Source organism: Heterodontus francisci, chromosome 18 (assembly GCF_036365525.1).
Source record: "Heterodontus francisci isolate sHetFra1 chromosome 18, sHetFra1.hap1, whole genome shotgun sequence".
In the NCBI taxonomy this organism is placed as follows: domain Eukaryota; kingdom Metazoa; phylum Chordata; class Chondrichthyes; order Heterodontiformes; family Heterodontidae; genus Heterodontus; species Heterodontus francisci.
The window spans coordinates 68398698-68418281 of NC_090388.1; the positions used below are offsets into that span (position 1 = coordinate 68398698).

General features: G+C 41.9%; 1 protein-coding gene across 12 annotated transcripts in view; it reads right to left on the minus strand.

Annotated features, from left to right (window-relative positions):
• Positions 1-19584, minus strand: part of LOC137379700 (ataxin-7-like protein 1) — a 269395-nt gene that overhangs the window by 95080 nt on the left and 154731 nt on the right. For all 12 annotated transcript variants that reach the window (XM_068050925.1, XM_068050924.1, XM_068050923.1 and 9 more), the window contains one exon: positions 15696-15918. In XM_068050925.1, the coding sequence (XP_067907026.1) occupies positions 15696-15918 (223 nt within the window). The remainder of the gene's footprint in view (positions 1-15695; positions 15919-19584) is intronic.

Consider the following 19584-nt stretch of genomic DNA (forward strand, 5'->3'; position numbering starts at 1 on the left):
TTACGTTTTCTACTGGATACTTAGGAACTCTGCCTCAGAATGTGGTGGAGGACTGGTTACTGAATATTTTTAAGATGGAGGTAGATAAGATTCTTGTTAGGCAAGGGAATCAAAGGTTATCAGGGGTAGATGGGAGTGTGGAATTTGAACCAGAATCAAATCAGCCATGATCTTATTAAATGGTGGAGCAGGCTCGAAGGGCCGACTTCTGCTCCTAATTTGCATGTTCCTATGTACTTCTGCCTGTCCTAGAAGACTGGGTTAGGATTCGTGGAGGTAGCCAGAACCATAACACACAGCTGAACAGGATTGTAGGCTGTAGCTCCCAGCATGTATTTGAGTCTATAACTCTCAGAACATTTTTTTTAAATGATTAACTGCAAAACTGGACCTTTAAAGTGTTATAAACAGCAACTCCTACAAGACCTTTCCTCCCCTCCTATGTTTGTCAATGGAGAAGGACTGAAACTAAAGCCCACAAGAAAACCATTACTAAAAGTAGCTAATTCAATGTGAATTTGGGTTTTTTTGAGAAAAACCATCAACCAGCATACACACCGATCTTGAAATTTCTTCTAAAGTAACTTTCATGGGAATTCAATACAAATTGAGTATTGCTGAAAATAAATACATTGGCTGGAATTTTACCCTTGGTGGACAGGAGACGTCCACCAACTGAAAAGTCAGTGGCGAACCCACCTCCACCTGGCCTGGGGATCTGATCCTCATTTTGCGGTCTCCAAGCCTTTAATTGGACTGAGGCAGGACTTCTACCTCTTTGAAGCAGGAAGTCCCACCTAATGGAGTTGGCAGCCAACCAGAGGGCAGGCAGCTCTCTGTCCCAGTAGCGCCATCAGGAGCGGTGGCCACTGCTGGGACTGCAATCCAGCTTCCACAAGATGCTGTTGGGGAGCCAGTTTTTGATGCCTCGCAGCAGGTGGGGGGGGGGTGAAAATCGGTCGGGCCCCGACAAGGCAAGGGTGGTTGATCGGGGGGACTGGGGGCATGATCGGTGTTGGGAGTGGTTGGGGCAGCGGGGGCGTCCCTCCGTCATGCACAGGGTGCCTGATCATGAGGGCACCCCCCAGGCTGTCAGAGAGCTGTCTGCTTTTGACAGGTGGCTTCTCTCAGGTCTGGGCCGCCCAACCAGCCACGGATAAAATCCCCGTGGCGGTGGGTGGAGGCTTTTAAGTGGCCATTTAAGGGGCTTGAGTGACCTGGGCTGGGCAGGCCATTTCCCGCCCCCTGCGTAAAGTGGCAGCGGAGGCAGGAGCGGGTCAGGAAGGGCACCCAGAGCCTCCCACTCCATTTTACGCCACTGTCACCCCCCACCTTCCCACTCTTTTGGGGGGGGGGGGGGGGGGTAAAACTTCAGCCACTTTGTTGAAGCTTTTCGTCTTGCACTCATCAGGATAATTTCCAAGAATACCAATGTAAGGGAAAGCAACAAATTTATACTGTATGAGATGAGAGTGCTGACTGGTTGGCAAGTGAACTCTGATTGGTAGAGGTGTTGCCATGGAAAATGCACCAGTTTATGGTGATTGACAGTTAACTGCCAAGCTTTGTTTGAAATTTAAACCGGGCAGCTTGACTCTTATTGGTCAAGGCATTGCCCTTAGGAATGAACCAGCGAATGACAGTCACTTACTTTGTTTTGCTGAAACAGGCGCAACGTGTGTACATGTTCTTTTTGTCTGCAAAGAACATGGCCCTGTGTATTAATATATGTAGCTTTCAGCACATGCAAATGTGCCACACTATGAGCCCGACTGACAATCTTAAATTGGTTGTTGATGTAATTCTTAGTACACTGGGGATTATTTAGCAAATGCTTTCCAATCACGGAACCACATCTAATGTTGGACACTGTGTTTTGAGTTTTGCAAGCATGGGCTGGCTGGCTATGGCCTGTGTCTTGTCCATTGCGAACAGCGGAAGGGTCATGTTGTTTGATACGATCCACCAGTCTTTGGGATGTCTTTGGCCTATATACCTATCATCACACTGGCATTGAAATTCATATATCACATTACTCATTTGTGTGATAGGCAGAATGTCTTTTGGCTTGACGGCAGCACCCTGTTAATGGCAAACACCACATGTGTTGCTACTGCATAGTAGCAGTGTGAAAAAGCTAGCTTCACCGGCTGCTCAGATTTTTGGGATACATTACCCTTCCAGGATAATCTGAGGTAGACTGGGCACTTTGCAGGACCGAAAATGACAACCTTAGGCTCAATCAGAATGAGAACCAGTCAGCACTCTCTTCTCATACAGTATAAATTTGTTGCTTCCCTTACATTGGTATTCTTGCAATTTGTCCTAATGAGTGCAAGATGAAAAGCTTCGAAAGAACGTTTCTATTTTCAGCAATACTCAAGTTCTGTACTACCAAATGACTACTTCAATACAAGTTACTAACCTCAAGCATTCTTTCAATTAGCAAATACAGCATTACATAAACGATAAATGAAGCTTTGTACTTTGAAATTTTTTTTAAATGTGTTTTGTAAAATATTGTAGGAGCATAATTTATTATGTTAGTTTCCAAAAACTCAGAATGAGCAAATGAAATGGCAGTTTCTGGAAATAATAGTTTCCAGCACAGAAACAGGCCATTCTGCCCAAATGGTTTGACCGGTGTCCACATTCCACACGAGCCTCCTCCCACAATTCCTCAATTAACCCTATCACGATTTGTGTTTATTGTGCCAAAGATATTTGTAAAGACGACAAAATAAAAATTTGTTTAATCTTTTCCTCAGTTTTGCATTTCTTGTTTCTCAAAATAAAAATTCAAGACCCTACAAATATGGGACAAGTTGCCTAGATAGACAATCATTGACCTGGATATTAACAGGGGCAGAGTTTCAGACAGGAAATACAGTAGTCTGGGTTTCTCCACGTTTGTGTTTTGACCTTGACAGGTTCGCCACCTGGAAGACAATCTGATTGAAAAGCTTGGCTTCCAGTCAGGCAGGGAGGACTCTGGAGCAAGCCGTAGGAGCAGTTATGTCCAATCGACGACCCCAGAGGGGCAGGGAGCAGGTCCGAACCTGACCCGTGCTGCTCCTAACACACAAGCGGTGCTGTAAAGGCACCTACCTTCCCCCCAAAGCTGTCCTCACCTTTTTTAGCTGGCGGGTTTCCCAAAGCCTGGGAAACTAGGCCAGCCACTAATAAACCTTCAAAGCAGGTTAAATCAGAGGCAACAAGCCGATTAAAATACTTAAATTTCCAACCCGCCTCCTCACAATGAGTTGGCTGCCTGCTTCTTCTCCTGCCTCCATTAAATCCGGAAGTGGGAAGGTTGGAGGCGAGTAGGGGTTGGTTTTCAGAATTTGAACATTTTAACATCTGACCCGACCTCAACCCACCATATTTTGGGTATTAAAATTCAGCACACCATTTCTGAAAGACATTGTTTTTTTCACTCAAAACTGCTTTTTGTACTCTCACCGTGACGGAAACACAGAATGGCCATTAGCACAAAACGTTAATATTTAAAGAGCTGCTTAGAAAACGTGTTAGCTAAAACAGGAAGCTGTAATCTGATTTGTGAGATTTTGTTTACATAATACAGGTGAGAAAAAAATGTTATCTCTGACTTACTGGCAATTTGATACTTGGGCTGCCTCTGATGAGACAACCTCATACTGAGTAATGTTTTACTCTAACCCAGCTGATTCCTATGCCAAACTGTGTGTGAGACACAGATTATAGAGAGAGGAGAGTTGTGTTTGCAACAGAGTAAAGTGCAACTCAGCTACAACAGAAGCAAAGAGAAGATTGAGAGGGCATCTAATTGAGGTGTTCAAGATCCTAAGTAGTATTAATGATGAGTTGAATCTTGATAAGCTCAGAAAAGGGAAGATGAATGGATAGTTGATTGCCCAGAAAGGAAATCGTAGGTGATACCATGATGCACATTTTTATGTTCACCATAAACAGTAGGACAGATTTGCAAATAAATGAGTAACTTTTAAAATTCTAGCAAGTTTGCTGAGCAACGGAATCAAAATAGCAAACTGAAGCGTTTTAAAAATAAACTTTTCTTTCGTGCGTGCCTTAATATTTTCTTCACCAGTTGTTTTGTAACTTGATGCAGTTCAATCTTCCCATTAAGGACAAATTTAATTCAGTCCACCTTTTGCCGTAATCTTCAAATATTTATCATTTCAGCATATCACAAACCATGATCTATCCTCCCTGTATAATTGTCACGAACTGATATACCACTGAATTAAAACAAAATCCCCCAGAAATAGCCACATAGTGTATTTTCATCCATAGAACCACTGAAGTTTGTAGTGCAGAAGCCAATCGGCCTGACGTGTCTGTGCTAACTCTTTGCTACGGCAATCCAAAACTAATCCCGTTGCCCTGCTCTCTCCCTCCTAAGTCTTGTACCTTTCTTAGCTTCAAATATCTATCCAATTTTCGCTTAAAAAGTGCAATGGCCTCTGCGTTAACCACTCCTGTGACAACGCATTCTACACTCCAACAAACTCTGCATTAACAAATTTCTCCTAACCTCTCTTCCAACAATTTTGGAGATCCTTTGCTTGACACTCCAACCTCTATTAAATCTTGTCTTAGCCTTTTCTGTTCCAGTGGAAATAGCCCCAGTGTTTCAAGTCTCACCTCATAACTGTGGTTTTCCATCCATGGCATGATCCTGGTGAATCTAAGTTTTACGTTTCCCATGGCTTTTACATGTTTTCTGTAACGAGAAGCCTAAAACTGCATACAACACAATGTGGCCCAATCAGTATTTTATATACAAATTTATCATTACTTTGTTGCAGTCGTCCAGCTTAACAAAATTAACTTATCCCATACCATAACATTCATTAAGGTCATCCTTTTGCAAAGAAATTTGGAAGTTCCTCTTTTAAAAAACAAAGTAACATATTGTTCATACATTTGCCACAATTGCCCTAATGCCCACACTGGTAGTAGTTCGAGGAATCATTGGATAAAAATCAGGAGTAGTAACCCTAGTTACTTGTTCCCTTTCCCTAGCTTCAAAATGCTGAGATCAGTTGGAGCAGTCTTGCCAGCCCCTTGCTGAGATCAGCTAACTCAGCACAGACCAATTAAACTTGGAATCAACCTAGCACACTGGGTAATGTAGTTACCAAATTAGAAACCTGTGAATGGCATCTATTTTAGAGAGGGAGGGGAACTTGGCTACTGGGCAAAATTAATCTTGCATACTCAAGAAACGAAGCAGGAGCACCACAATGCTTCGCCCCTAATGGGCATGTAGGTAAGGACACCACCCAGCAGAGTACTAAGCCATACACATTAGGTGGTCCTAGTTTTAACACGAATCTGATGATTCCAGCTGGGGAACAATAGCCACTCATTAGAGGACTAAGTGCCTAAGCTGCTCTTCAGCATTTAGAAGCCAACAGCAGGGTCAGGTCTTAGTTTAGTGACTGATTTGAAGCTTACCCTTTCACAGGGGTGGGGGCGGTGGGGTGTGGGAAATCCAAAACTAGTGTGCTGCAACAGGATTGGAAGGCCTGCAGCAGGTTAAACAAGTGAGCACAAGGTCATCTGATAGAGCAGCAAAACGTTGTTGGAGGAAGCCAGGTAGAAGAGACACTTTGCTTGGTACAAGGCCCAAGAACAGCAGCACAGGGACAATAGGACATGACATGAACCATCAGCGCTAACAGAACTGAACCGTACCTGACAATGCAGTCCTACAGAAGATTGCTGAACTTACTGGGTCCACACCTCCCTAGAATTCACACAACTGTGTCTACCACTGTGACTTTTTTTATTCTTTCATGGGATGTGGGCATTGCTTGCTGCAGTATGTCCTGTCCACAGGATGCACTACAGTAAGTTACCAAGATGTGTCTGGGTCCTGCTTGTTTTTCCACTTCTCATGCTGTACTCCTGGCCAATCTGCACTGAGCACACTGCTGTGCCCATGGAAATTCAGTGCCTGGCTTCCAACCAGTTGAGGTGGGTTGCAGGTAAGTGCCACATGGACCTTTATTAATTTCATTGCTTTCCTGTAGATCAGTGCCCAATGCTAGTGGCACAGTAGGAATGGGAACAGCTATTTGTACCATGTCAGGATGGCAGCCTGCTCCAATGTCTGCACATGTGCCTAGTGTTTAAAGGGTTGATATTCATTCCACTTAATATGCATTTACTTCTAAAAACAAAGTTGAAAGATGTCCATGCAGCAATGGTGATGAACCATCCTCCCAGAAACCTCACCATCTTTGTGTTTTCATGGCCAAATATAGACTGATCAAACTCTAGTAAGTTTGGAAAACGATAGTGCCATTAAGCAGTACCAAATTCTAAGTCTGATGTGTGCTGCAATGATACCAGGTGAGTAAATCTGTTAGCTATTTTACTGCTCACAATACTCACATCAGTTACCAAAACACCACAGTGTTGCCTTTAGTAATCCAACACACGTTGATTACTAAAAGAACAGCATAAGATTCATGTATATTATTCAAAAGGAAACCATCACTGGCCTAAAATACTCATTTTGTAACTATAGTAATAAAGCAGGAAAATCAAACTAATTACAAAAATGTTTTACCTTATATTTATAAAGCCTCACCGTCATTACTGATACTATTGGCAATACTCTTGGCAAAGTGATTTGTAATAGATAAAATACAATTATAGCAGCAACTTTGAGAGTGTCCACTCAGAAAACAGGAACAAACACGAGTGTGTACCAAGTTGTACCTGAGTGATGTCAGAGAGTTAATGCAGTATCAGTAACTTTGGGATTAAGCAGATATTCTATAATCTGGTGCTGAGTAATTCTAAGTGACAGTCATCCTCCCTCTTGGCTGAGATCTAAACGGAGTGGAATTATTTTGATCATGTGACAAAATCCATTACACGTTTTGTTTATTTTGTAGTACATCCTTGGTTCCCCAGTGACTGTAACAATATTAAAACTTGCTCGAGGGCATTTCATGCTAGATGTAATTCTACGGTGGCACAAGGGAAAATTACGAGCACCAGAATTCTGGAGGGACTCGTTAGCATTACGGTTGCAGTTTTGGCATTTCCAAATTGGGAAGGAATTTCAATCTCACCAATGGGCAATTTTCCACTGTGACCAGTTCAGCAATTTTGAACTGACAGACTGGTCATTTAGTAATCCATTCCACTCAATAAGGAACCTGATAGAAAGGTCTTTCCTCACTGTCAATCAAAGCTGTATTGTCGATGGTCAATGTGAACACTCTGGACCATTATGCTCCACTGTCTTAACTGCAGAAGCACAGAATATCAAGGAACTCTTTTGTACAGATATGAACAGGGGAAACCATCTTCCCTCCAACAAGTGTGCCAAAGGCACACAGCAGTGCAGTCACCACAGCAGGCTTATAATGGCACCAAAAATCACAAGATGATTTGGAGGGGAGGGGAGTTAACAATTCAATTAGAATTACAGTAAAAATATCAGACTCGATAGTTAGAGATTGGACACCATCTACAGCAGTCTAGACAGTGTGTCCTAGATGCTGTTACCTCCTGGATGATGGAGTAAGCAACATTTCAGAAAGACTGGTAAACATCATGGATGGGGAGACCGAGGAGCCACACAGAGAGTCAACAATGTAAGAAGGAAAAGGTTTGAAGTCCTACAAAAAAAGTTCAGGAGATGAGAAAGCATCTTTAGGAAGGGGATTTCAAGAGTAGTAATCTCTGGATTATGCCCCCTGCCATGTGCTACAATAGGAAAGGACCATCAGATTAGGAAGATCAGAATGTGGTTAAAGCAATATGGTCAGGAAGATGGTTTCTGTTTAATTGGACACTGAAACCAGTTTTGGGGAAGATGGCAGCTCTTCCAGAAGGATGGGCTACATCTAAGGAGGAAGGGAACTAAACAAACACTGATGTGAAGAGTCATTTAAACTAGGGAGGAAGGCAACAGGAAAAATAAAAGCAAACTAAAAGGGGGCAAGAGGAGAATGTAAATGTAGATGACACAAAAATACAAGTAACAAAGAATTTAGCAGAAAGAACAAGCAGAGGGAATAAAAGGTGGAGGAGGAGAAAATTAAATCAGCCAGTTATAAATAGGTGAAATGCAGCCTGAACAAAAGGCTCAGATGAAAAGGAATGCCATTAAATATGAAAAGACAAAGAAAAAGTGCCTGTACTGTTTTGCTCAAGGGTGTGGAAAATAAAGTAGGGAAGTAGAAGCAATATTGTTATAGGGAAATAAGGATATAATAACAGATTTGGGTGGCACAGTGGTTAGCACCGCAGCCTCACAGCTCCAGCGACCCGGGTTCAATTCTGGGTACTGCCTGTGCGGAGTTTGCAAGTTCTCCCTGTGTCTGCGTGAGTTTCTGCCGGGTGCTCCGGTTTCCTCCCACAGCCAAAGACTTGCAGGTTGATAGCTGAATTGGCCATTGTAAATTGCCCCTAGTATAGGTAGGTGGCGGGCAGCCATAAAGACAGGGCTAAATTGTGGCGAGTCGAAGAGACTTAGTAGTTGGCAGGAAAAAAGACAGAGGCGCAAGGGGAGAGCCAACTGTGCAACAGCCCCAACAAACAAATTTCTCTGCAGCACCTGTGGAAGAGCCTGTCACTCCAGAATTGGCCTTTATAGCCACTCCAGGCGCTGCTTCACAAACCACTGACCACCTCCAGGCGCGTATCCATTGTCTCTCGAGATAAGGAGGCCCAAAAGAATAGGTAGGTGGTAGGAGAATGATGGGGATGTGGTAGAGAATATGGGGTTAATGTAGGATTAGTATAAATGGGTGGTTGTTGGTCGGCACAGACTCGGTGGGCTGAAGGGCCTGTTTCAGTGCTGTATCTCTAAATAAATAAGTAACAAATGTCTGGCTGCAAACTGGGCAGCAGTGGAGAATAAAAATATCAAGTTGTAATATTTTTAGGAGTGAGTGAATAGGTAAGAATGGTTGGTACTGGAAATACTGAAGAAAGAAAGAAATACATGCTGTCGAGAGGAATGGTGTACATAGGGTGGCTAGTGCCGGAGGAAAAAATAGCAGATACCAGACCCGGCAGACCAGCAACGTTGCGGCCCAGGAGGAAAAACATCACCGTGCACGGAGACGACATCACAAGCCTCCCCTCCACAAGCCCACAACTAAAAAATGCACCAGAACCACCAATGTTTGTGAGTATAATAGATTAATTTCAAGTGAAAAAGGTTGATGAGACAGGAAACTGAATCACAGTGTATTCCTGGCTAGTTGTTGTCTTTTAGATTCCAGCATTTTGCAACATTTCTTCAGGGGCATGCCTCTTTACACGATTGTTCCGTCCTAACACTAGTATACTGGACATAAAGGCATCTGGCACCGGATAATGGACAGACCAGCTAAAAACTGGCTTGTCCGGTATAAAACCAGACAAACGGCCGCCCTACGTGTACACAAAAATAGTCAATACATTTGGTCAGAGATTTAAAAAGGATTGTTTCATTACCGGGGTTGTACTGCAGAGCCCCTAATTTTGGGAGGAAAATGACAAGGAAATCTGTAGCAAATCAGGGAGACTACATTACATAGAGTGTACAGCACAGACTTAAGCCATTCAGCCCAACCCATTCATGCTGGTGTTCGTGCTCCACATAAGCCTCCTCCTAACCCTCGTCATCTCACTATCTCTTTGCCCTTCTATTCCTTTCTCCCTCATGTACCTACCTAGCTTTCCCATAAATGCATTTATTTTATTTGTCTCAACTACTCCACATTCTAACCACTCTCTGGGTAAAGACGTTTCTCCTGAATTCCTTACTGGCTCTATCAGTGATTGTTTTTTATGTATGACCTCCACTTTTGGACTCCCCGACAAGTGGAACATCTTCTCCATGCCCACCCCATCAAACCCCTTCAATTTTGAAGATCTCGGATTATGTCACCCCCCCAGCTCCCCTCAGCCTTCTCTTTTTTTGAAGAAAAGAGACCAGCCTAGTCAGCCATTTCTGATTGTTAATAAGATGAGTAGGACTAACAAAAATTACTGTTCTAGGAGATTTTAATTATCTATTCATTGATTGGGGCAGGGCAGGAGTACATGAAATGGAATTCTTGAAATGTGTGCAAGTCTCCTTCCTCAAGCAGTATGTTCACATGCTTGAAAGAGGTACTGCTAGATCTTGTTACAAGTAACCAAACAGATGAGTTAAATGTAGGTGAGCACCTCAGAACGTAATATGTTAAGGCCGAAATAGAAAAGGGAGAAAGTGAGTACAAAAGCAAAGGCACTAACCTGGAATAGGGTAAATTTTAGAATGATGAGGAGTAAGCTAGGTAGGCTGGAAAGAGAAACTCTTACACAGGACTGCAGCTCAACAATGAGATATTTGTTTAAAAAGGTTGCAGAATACCTACCACTAAAAAAAATCTTCAAATTTCAGAATGCTGTAGGTAAATGAAGTTTGAAACAAAGTAAAGTTGAAGGGGAGGGCTATGGGGTAATTAGGCATAACAAAAGAACGAGAGAAAATAAGGACAGAGAAAAAAGGATAAGGAATGCAAGGAGGTAGTACAAGGAGAAAATTTCAAAAGATATTCTTAAAAACAATAAACACATTCTACAAACATATCAATTAAAAAAAAAGGAATTGTTACATGTGATTTGGGACCCTCAGAGGAGAGGATAGTGAGTTAGTTTTAGGGAAGCTAGTTCAGCTAAAGGAGGACAAAGTGCTGGGTCTTGACAGGATACATCCAACGATCCTTGAGGGAAATGCGGGAGGCGCCCAGGAATTAGATTTCAGAGTTCTATTATTCTATTCAGTGAGCCGGAGGACTGGACAGTAGTCAATGTAATATCTATTTTCACAAAGGGAGACAAAGCTAACCGAGGTAATTAGAGTACAGCTGATTTAACATCTGTGGTAGGGAAAATTCTGCAATCTTGAACTGAAGACGAAATTGCTAAATATTCAAATGAAAAGAAAATAATTAGAACCAGCTAACATGGATTTCAGAAAGGAAGATAGTGTTTAACAAGAGGACTTTGAGGCAGTGAAAGATATGGTGGATGGCGGGGGAAAAGAGATATAGTGAATGTCGTGTAAATGGATTTTTGGAAAGCCTTTGACAAGCTATCACATAAGAAACTACTGAAGAACATTAAGGGATAATAAATTAGGAGAACGTTAACAAATTGAATTAAAAACTGGTTAGAAGGAAGGATGGAGAGGACAGAATCATAGAGCCATTGGAAATGGTTAGCGGTGTCTCACAGGGTTCAGCTCTGGGACTGCTTTTGTTTACTGTGCAGAGTGAATGATTTGGTCGTAGGGCTAGAAGGAGGCACGTCCAAATTAGCAGACGATACTAAAATAGGAGGCATCCTAAGTAATTCTGAGGACCAAAGGAAGCTGCAGGGAGAGACTTTTAAGATGGTGAAATGGGTAAAAAAAAGTACCACATGGAATTTAATTGCCAGCTGGTCCATTCTGATACTCAATGACGAAAAACTGGGTAATGTGGAAGGGGAGGAATTTGGGGCTTCAGGTTCACAAGACATTAAAAGCAGTACCTCAAGTGGATAAGATCATAAAAAAAACTAATGGCAACAAATATAAAACATAAAAGTCAAGAATTGTCTATCTACATAAAATCTTTGTAAGACCATTAATGAAGTACTGTGTGCGTAATTTGGGGCTCCATACTATAGCAATGATGTAGGGACAGTCGAGGGTACAATGCAGATTCACTAGGATGCTACCTGGTATGAGCAAACGCAAAGAAACATTTGGAAAAATTAGAAGAGACAGCATGGGAGGATTTGATAAAGATGTTTAAAATTATGAAACATCATTCAGAAGAGATAAAAACAAACTGTTTCCTGTGGATGAGTGGTGTATAGCAAAGGGATAGAGATACAAGATTAAATGTAAGATATTTAGGAAAGAGCAGAAACTTATTCTTTTACAAAGAGGATTAAAAGGCAGTAGAACGCACTTAGTGACTGAAGTAGAGACCACTTCAACATTTAAAAATAGGTTAGATAGATGGTTGAAGGAAAGGGAAATACAAGGACATGGGAACAGAGTGAGCAGATGAGTTCAGAACTATTGTTCGTGTGGAGGACAAACAAACATTGGTTGTTCTGAACATGTTGTAATTTCTGGATAATTCTAGATGACAGAAATGCAGAGTAATTTCCCCTTGTTTCTGATGTCTCAGTTGCATTGCTGTGCCAAGCACCAAGCAGAAGTTAAACAGCCCACTGGAAGTGGAGGGGCAGGGTGTATGGCTATGGGGGCAGTGGAAAGAATAGAGAAAGTGACGGAGACGGTCACCAACAGGCTGCTTTCAATGCTTGTGAACAGTCAGTTGAAGAATGGAATAGATGAAGATGTCAGACCAGCTCACCTATCCTTCCTTTTGACCGCAGGAGGAGCATGTTCTAGTGAGACCACAAGGGAACAAAGAGGATGATACACCATTAAAAAATAAAAATAAATTAAGATAATTTCCATGAAGAATGAAAGATGGAGAAAGAAAATAATTTTCAGTGTTGCTCCGCATCATTTTTTTTTTTAAACTGCCTCCTGTCCTCATGGAATAATCATGAACTAAAAGGCTTTCAACCCAGAAAATGTATTTTATCCAAGTTGAACAAAAAGCTATACTCAGACTTGGAATCCATTGCCCACCATTGGTCTTAAGAACACCACAAAGCACTGAACAGCTCCATAGAAGATTACAGTCTGTAATCAGACCAAGCAGAGGCAGTTGTCTTCGTATGATGCCCTCCTGCTGAATTTATGGCAGTCGCTACATAGATAGTAAAGCTCAGCAGAGGCTGCATCAAAAATAAACAGCTCTCATTTACTAATGTTAACAAACCAATTATGCAACAATCAATGATGATGAGTTGATGTATTCTCTGAGGCCTTCGAAGCTTTTACACAGGTCCTGTAACCAATGATTTTTCCACAATGGCAATAAACAGTTAAACAATTATTAACGATATGCATGGAGGACAAGCACCTCATTCAGAGTGCTTTCTTCATCTTCTACTGGGCACTCACTTGGAGGGCCTGAACTTGATTTTGAACTCGACTGTACTTGTACATTAATTCAAGTTCTGTTGGGGGAGAAAAGTATTGGCAAAATTAGGCCTACTGTTTAAAGACAGAAAAGACTGCTAGAGAATCATGAAACCATATTAATGGCAGCTGCAGACAAGCTCAGCAGGTCACACTTCTGCTGGAAGGGAATGTGTGGCAGTGACAGTATCCAGGAAGGGAATGAAGTTTAATAACCCATTAATGTTACTGACCTGTTTACAGTTCAGCACAATTCTGAGTGTGTTAATTTTCACCACATTTACCTTGTGGGACAGATCTTAGTGAATGGCTGAGCAGGCTTGAGGGGCCATATTGCCTACTCCTGCTCCTATTTATGATCTTATGCAATCCCAGTTACTGGGGGAGGACCCTGGCTATTATGCCAAATAATTTTTAAAATTAGCATTTTCCATTTTCAGTGAGTTTAGAAAATACATAATCTAAGGTCATTAAATTAAACAGCATTTAATAAATGAAAAATCCTCAAACCTGCATGCATAAAATATGATCTTCAAAAATCCAATAGATGGCTGAAAATTAATTTTACTTAAGGATTTTTACAACTAATCAAAGCATTGTGAATCAGAAATATAACAGCAGAAATACTCTCTTTTACTAACCTTTTAACACCCCAGTTCCCATCATCTGATACTACCGCCCTGTATTTGCATTTACCACAACACTTGCAGCAATTATTTGTCAATAGCTAATACCTCCGAGTATCAATGTATTCTTGAGTCCAGAAAAGGAAGGAGTGGTACAATTGCTGTATTTATGATGATAGAAGGATTTGATAGGTGGATAGAGAGAAACTATTTTCTCTGGTGGGGAGTGCAGAACCAGGGGGGGGGGGTGCATAATCTTTAAAATTAGAGCTAGGCTGTTCAGGGGTAATGTCAAGAAACACGTATTCACTTCAAGGGTAGTAGAAATATGGAACTCTTTTCCCCAAAAAGCTGTTGAGGCTAAATCAATTGAAAATGTCAAAACTGCGATTCTGTGAAATTGATAAATTTTTGTTAAGCAAAGGTACTAAGGGTATTAGAAACAAAGCGGGACAATGGCTGGTAAGGTAGAGATCAGACGCGATCTAACTGAATAGCAAAACAAGTTGTTGATGAGCTGAATGGCCCATTTCCTTTCCTATGTTCCTAATTTATATATCATCTTTAAGGTGCCACTGCACCATCACTCCCATATAAACATGTGCATTATCTTAAATGGAAAACTAAGTCAGAATAATCTCAGTACTTGACAAAGCACTCTCAGTATTTCCAAATCATAATGATAAATCATAAGACACTGCAACACAAATTGCATAGCAATGTGGTGCAGACACGTCACCCCCACAGCTACATTCAGTGCCACAGTATTTGCAAAAGGATCTTAACAGCATAGGCGATATATACCAACACCTCCAAACAAATTACAAGACTGGAAGACTGGATAATTTGCTCAGGTTTCTAGCTGTGCATTCTACTGCACCTGTTGTTGGCTGACGGGTAGCTTCCTGCACCACCTTAAAAGTTGCAGCAAAGGTGAAGATTAGGAGCTCACAACAAGAGTAGTGTGACAATACAAATCGGTAAATAACACCCTTTTTCTTAGAAAAAAGAACGTATCAATGCAAAAGACCTCACTTTTACAGTTAAACTATTTCATCTGCAGGAAGGCTCCAAGCTTGTGTTGAGTTTGTTCATATGAGATGGGCTAGTGGTGGAGACATAATAACTTGCCCGAGACAAGAATGTAAAAGTAGAGGATTCCCATTCCAGATTACAATGCAGTTACTCCTGCTAGAAAGTGCATACATATGGCAGTTAGGTAATTTTCATCATAATGGTCTGCCAACACACACTACCTAGCATCACACATGAAGCACGTTTGTTTAAGAATGAAATTGGTGGGCAGCTGGTGCTATGAAACCATGATGAGTTAGCTCCTAAGTAGGGGTAGACAAGTGGAGAGGAGCAGAGTGGAACAAAAAAAGAGGAATACACTAAAATTAAAGCTGCCATCACAAATACATCAGCAAACTGGTTTTGTGACCTCAACAAATATTCCAGAAACAGGCCCATTTCACATTCTGGGAAAAAAAAGTCAAACTGACTAAAAGTGAAAACTAGGTTCTCTCAAGTGAAGACTTCCTTGGCAGATGTTCCAAATGTGCAACGGGAAACAGAATGGAAAAGGAAGATCATGCTGCAGTGACATCGGAAATAAAAGCATTCATGGAAAAATAGACTAACTTTCCTCATGCAATAAAAAGCATCTCTGAGGACACCTGTAAATCTGGTAACTTCGAAGGAATCCAAACACCACTTCTTCAGTGCAAGAACAGCTATACACAAAACATTTTTAAAATCACCAAGCCATATTTGTGACTCATAACAGATGATTCAACCGCACCTGTTCATGCAACATGCAAATTCTAATTACTGATGTTGATTTCTGACAAAACGCATAATAAAACCTCTGCCAGTTTCCCAAAAAGTACATAATTGAATACCTTAGTGAATAAAGTTGACATACTATTTAAATGATTTTCATTCCAAGAGAAATGACCAAAAAGACAATTCTGTTTAATATAATCAAACTGACTAAAGATACCCACCATGGTTTATCTCTTGTTACTTTGGAAGGAAAGACTGCCTGGTGTTGCTTATTATTGGAGGTATGTAGATTGTCTTTTGGTGATTTGAATGGCTTGGAGTTGCTACCAACTGTGGTATGGCTACTGCAGGCTTTGGATTTCATTGAGACTGGTGATGTTGTGGAATTGGAGGCTGATGAAGCTGGTGAGGGGGCTGCCTTACACGAAGAACCATGTCTCCTTTCTGAAAACAAAGGGGAGAGCAGTGATTAGTTGGTAAATTGGATGACAGCTGCAGAAATGTTTTCATTTCTTTAATTTTTTTGGTAAAATAACAGTTGATATGAATAACAAATCAAAAACTGATCCATTACGACAAAATACGGCAGACACAATTTTACCGTACATATTTTTAAATACGGGTTATACTAGTAGATGGACCATACTGAGCATCAACTGGTAAGTGTGCCATATTGCAATACCCGCTGGTAGATGGACCATACAGAACATTATATAAGTAGAATGGACCATACTGTGACATTTACTGGTAGATGGGCCATACAGCAACACCAACAAATAGACTGAACATACAATGGCAACAACTTGCATTTATATAGCACCTTTAACATCGCACAACATTCCAAGGTGCTTTATAAGAGCTGCATCAATACAAATTTTGACACCGAGCCACATAAGGAGATATTGGGCCAGAAGATCAAAAGCTTGGTCAAAGAGACAGGTTTCAAAGAGCACCTTAACAAAGGAGAGATGGACAGGTTTTGGGCAGGGAATTCCAGAGCTTAGGGTCTTGCCGAAAGCAGAGTCACCAACGGTGGAGCAATTAAAATTGGGGATGTGCAAGATGCTGGAATTAGAGGAGTGCAGGAGACTGTAAAGGTTTACAGGGCTAGAGGATGTTACAGAGATAGGCAGGGGTGAGACCATGGAGGGATTTGAAAACAAGGATGACGACTGTAAAACTGAGTTGTTGGACCGGGAGCCAGTGTATGTCAGCAAGAAAAGGGGTGATGGATGTACTGGACTTGGTGCGAATTAGGATACAGGCAGCAGAGTTTTGGTCAAGTCAAGTCGAGAGGTAAAGTTTAGAGGTATATTCAGCATTGACATTAGATGGACAATAGTGCAACTTCCACAGATAGTTTATCGCAGATCCAGGATCAAACTGATTGGTGGAACCACTAATTACTGGCATTTCAACAACAACTTGTTTGCGTATAGCCCCTTTAATGTCATAAAATGTCCCAAAGTGCTTCATAGGGGCATTATAAAGCAGAATTTGACACTGAGCCACATAAGGGGATAGTAGGGCAGATGGCTAAAAGCTTGGTTTAAGTGGTAGGTTTTAAGGAACGTCTTAGATGAGGAAACAGAGGTGCAGAAGCAGAGAGATTTAGGGTGGGAATTCCAGAGCTTAGGGTCGAGGCAGGTAAATGCATGGCCACTAATGGTGGAGCAAATAAAACTGGCACTGCTTAAGAGGCCAGAGTTAAAGCAGCACAGACATTGGACGGTTGTAGGGCTGGAGGAGATTACAGAGATAGGGAGGGGCGAGGCCATGGAGCGATTTGAAAACCAGATGAGAATTTTAAAATCCAGGCGTTGCTTAACAGGGAGCCAACGTAGGTCAGCGAGCACAGGGGTGATAGGTGCATGGGACTCAGTGCAATTAAGAACCCAGGCTGCAGAGTTTTGGACGACCTCAAGTTCATGGAGGGCAAAGAATGGGAGGCCAGCCAGGAGTGCGTTGGTATGGTCAAGTCTAAAGGTAAAAAAGGAATGGATGAGGGTTTCAGCAGATCATGGGCTGAAGCAGGGACAGAGTTAAGCGACATTACAGAGGTGGAAATAGGCAGTATTAGTGATGACACAGATGTGGTTAGAAGTTCATCTCGGGGTCAAATCGGACCCCAAGGTTGCAAACAGCCTGGTTCAGCCTCAGACAGCTGTCAGAGGGGGATGGAGACAGTAACAGGGAATGGAGCTTGTGGCAGGGACCAAAGCAATGGTTTCAGCCTTCCCAATATTTAATTGGAGGAAATTTCTACTCATCCAATACTGGATGTTGGACAAGCAGTCCAATAACTTAGCAACAGTGGAGGAGTTGAGAGAGATGACAGTGAGTTAAAAATGTATGCATAAAATTACTAATTTGACAAATACAGGTCAAAACTCTGAAGGCAAAAGGAATTCACAAATCAGTATGCAACAATAGTTCCTGTTCTATTGAGAAACCAGATGAAGGGCTAAGGTTCAAAATACAGATTATCAAGACTCAAAAGACTAGGAGAAAAATACAAGATAGCCATGTGTAGTGGCTAGCTTCATTTGTGCATTAGGTGCCAGCAGTGGCTTAGGAGCAGCACTCTTGTCTCGGAGTCAGAAGGTTATGGGTGCAAGTCCCACTCCAGATACTTGAGTACAAAATCTAGGTCAACACTCATTCCAGTATTGACAGAGTGCTGCACTGTCCGAGGTGCCATCTTTCAGATATGACATCAAATCAAGGAAGTTCTGCCCTGTCAGGTATACGTAGAAGATCCCATAGCACTATTCGAAGAAGAGCAGGGGTGTCGTGGCCAATTTTCATCAGCCAACATCACTAAAACAGATTACCTAGTCATTATCGCACTGTTGTTTGCAGGAGCACAAACTGGGTGTCACATTTTCCACTTTACAACAGCAAAACTCCAAGATGTCCTGAGATTGTGAAAGGCGCTGTAATAATTGCAAGTTTTTCTTTGAAAATGAAACACAATGCCTCCTGCCCCACATTCCATCCTGTTGCTGCTTCTGAGTCCTGTGGTGGCCTCTCTCACTTCTCCCACCCTCCTGCCTCTTTCTCCACTCATAAATGCCCGTGCATTTCCGCCCACTTCTCTCTGCCGACCGTCTGCCTGGAAACTAAGTGCTATAGCTAAGTTCCTGGTAATGGCCCAGGAACTGGCTTTTAGTTCTTCAAATCTTTTCTAAGAAAGCAAAAGAATCAGAGCTATATCAATAAAAGTTGGTTTACAGTTACAAACAAGACCAGTATGCTGTTCTTGGGAGTGGGTGTTAGGTGTTCAGTAATGCTTTCCCGGGACCCAGACAGGTCAAATAAAAAGATTTGTCTGTCGACTGTAATAAAGCCTACAATTACTGTATATGTGCTTTAAACAACTAAACAGGCTGTGCAGCTTAGTGCTGCAAAAGCTCTTGTTACTTGAAGAGGGAAAGGAAGGAGAAAGTGTGCAGCTTTCATTTTCCTTTAAACTTTCCCATAAAGATTTTGCCAGATGACCCACCCCAGAATCACAAACACATACCAGCCCCAAACAATTCTAGATCCTATCATACATAATCCTTCCAGAATAAGGCTCCTCTTCCCTAATGATTCCACACTCATTAATCTTTTCCCCAGCATTTGTGCACTTTGACCATTTGCTGGTAAACCCCGCACCCTCCCTCCCACTGTTCGCGACCCTGTACTCTTAAGGGAATAGCAGAACAGTGGCAATGTTACTGGACATGTAATCCAGAGCCCCAGGCAAATGCTCCAGAGAGACGAGTTCAATTAGCAGCTGGTGGAACTTAAATTCAATTAACAAATAAATCTGGAACAAAAAGCTAGTCGCAGTAATGGAGATCGTGAAACTACCAGATTGTCAGAAAACCCATCCGATACACTGACGTCCTTAGGGGAAAGAAATCTGCTCCCCTTACCTGCTCTGGTCCAGACCCACAGCAATGTGGTAGACTCTTAAGTGCCCTCTGAAATGGTCTAGCAAGCCACTGAATTGTATCAAACTGCTAAAGAAACTTCAAAGAAGAATAAAACCAGCTGAACCACCCAATGTTGAACCAGACACCCAGAAACAAAAAAGTCTAATGGCATCAGGTCAAACATGGG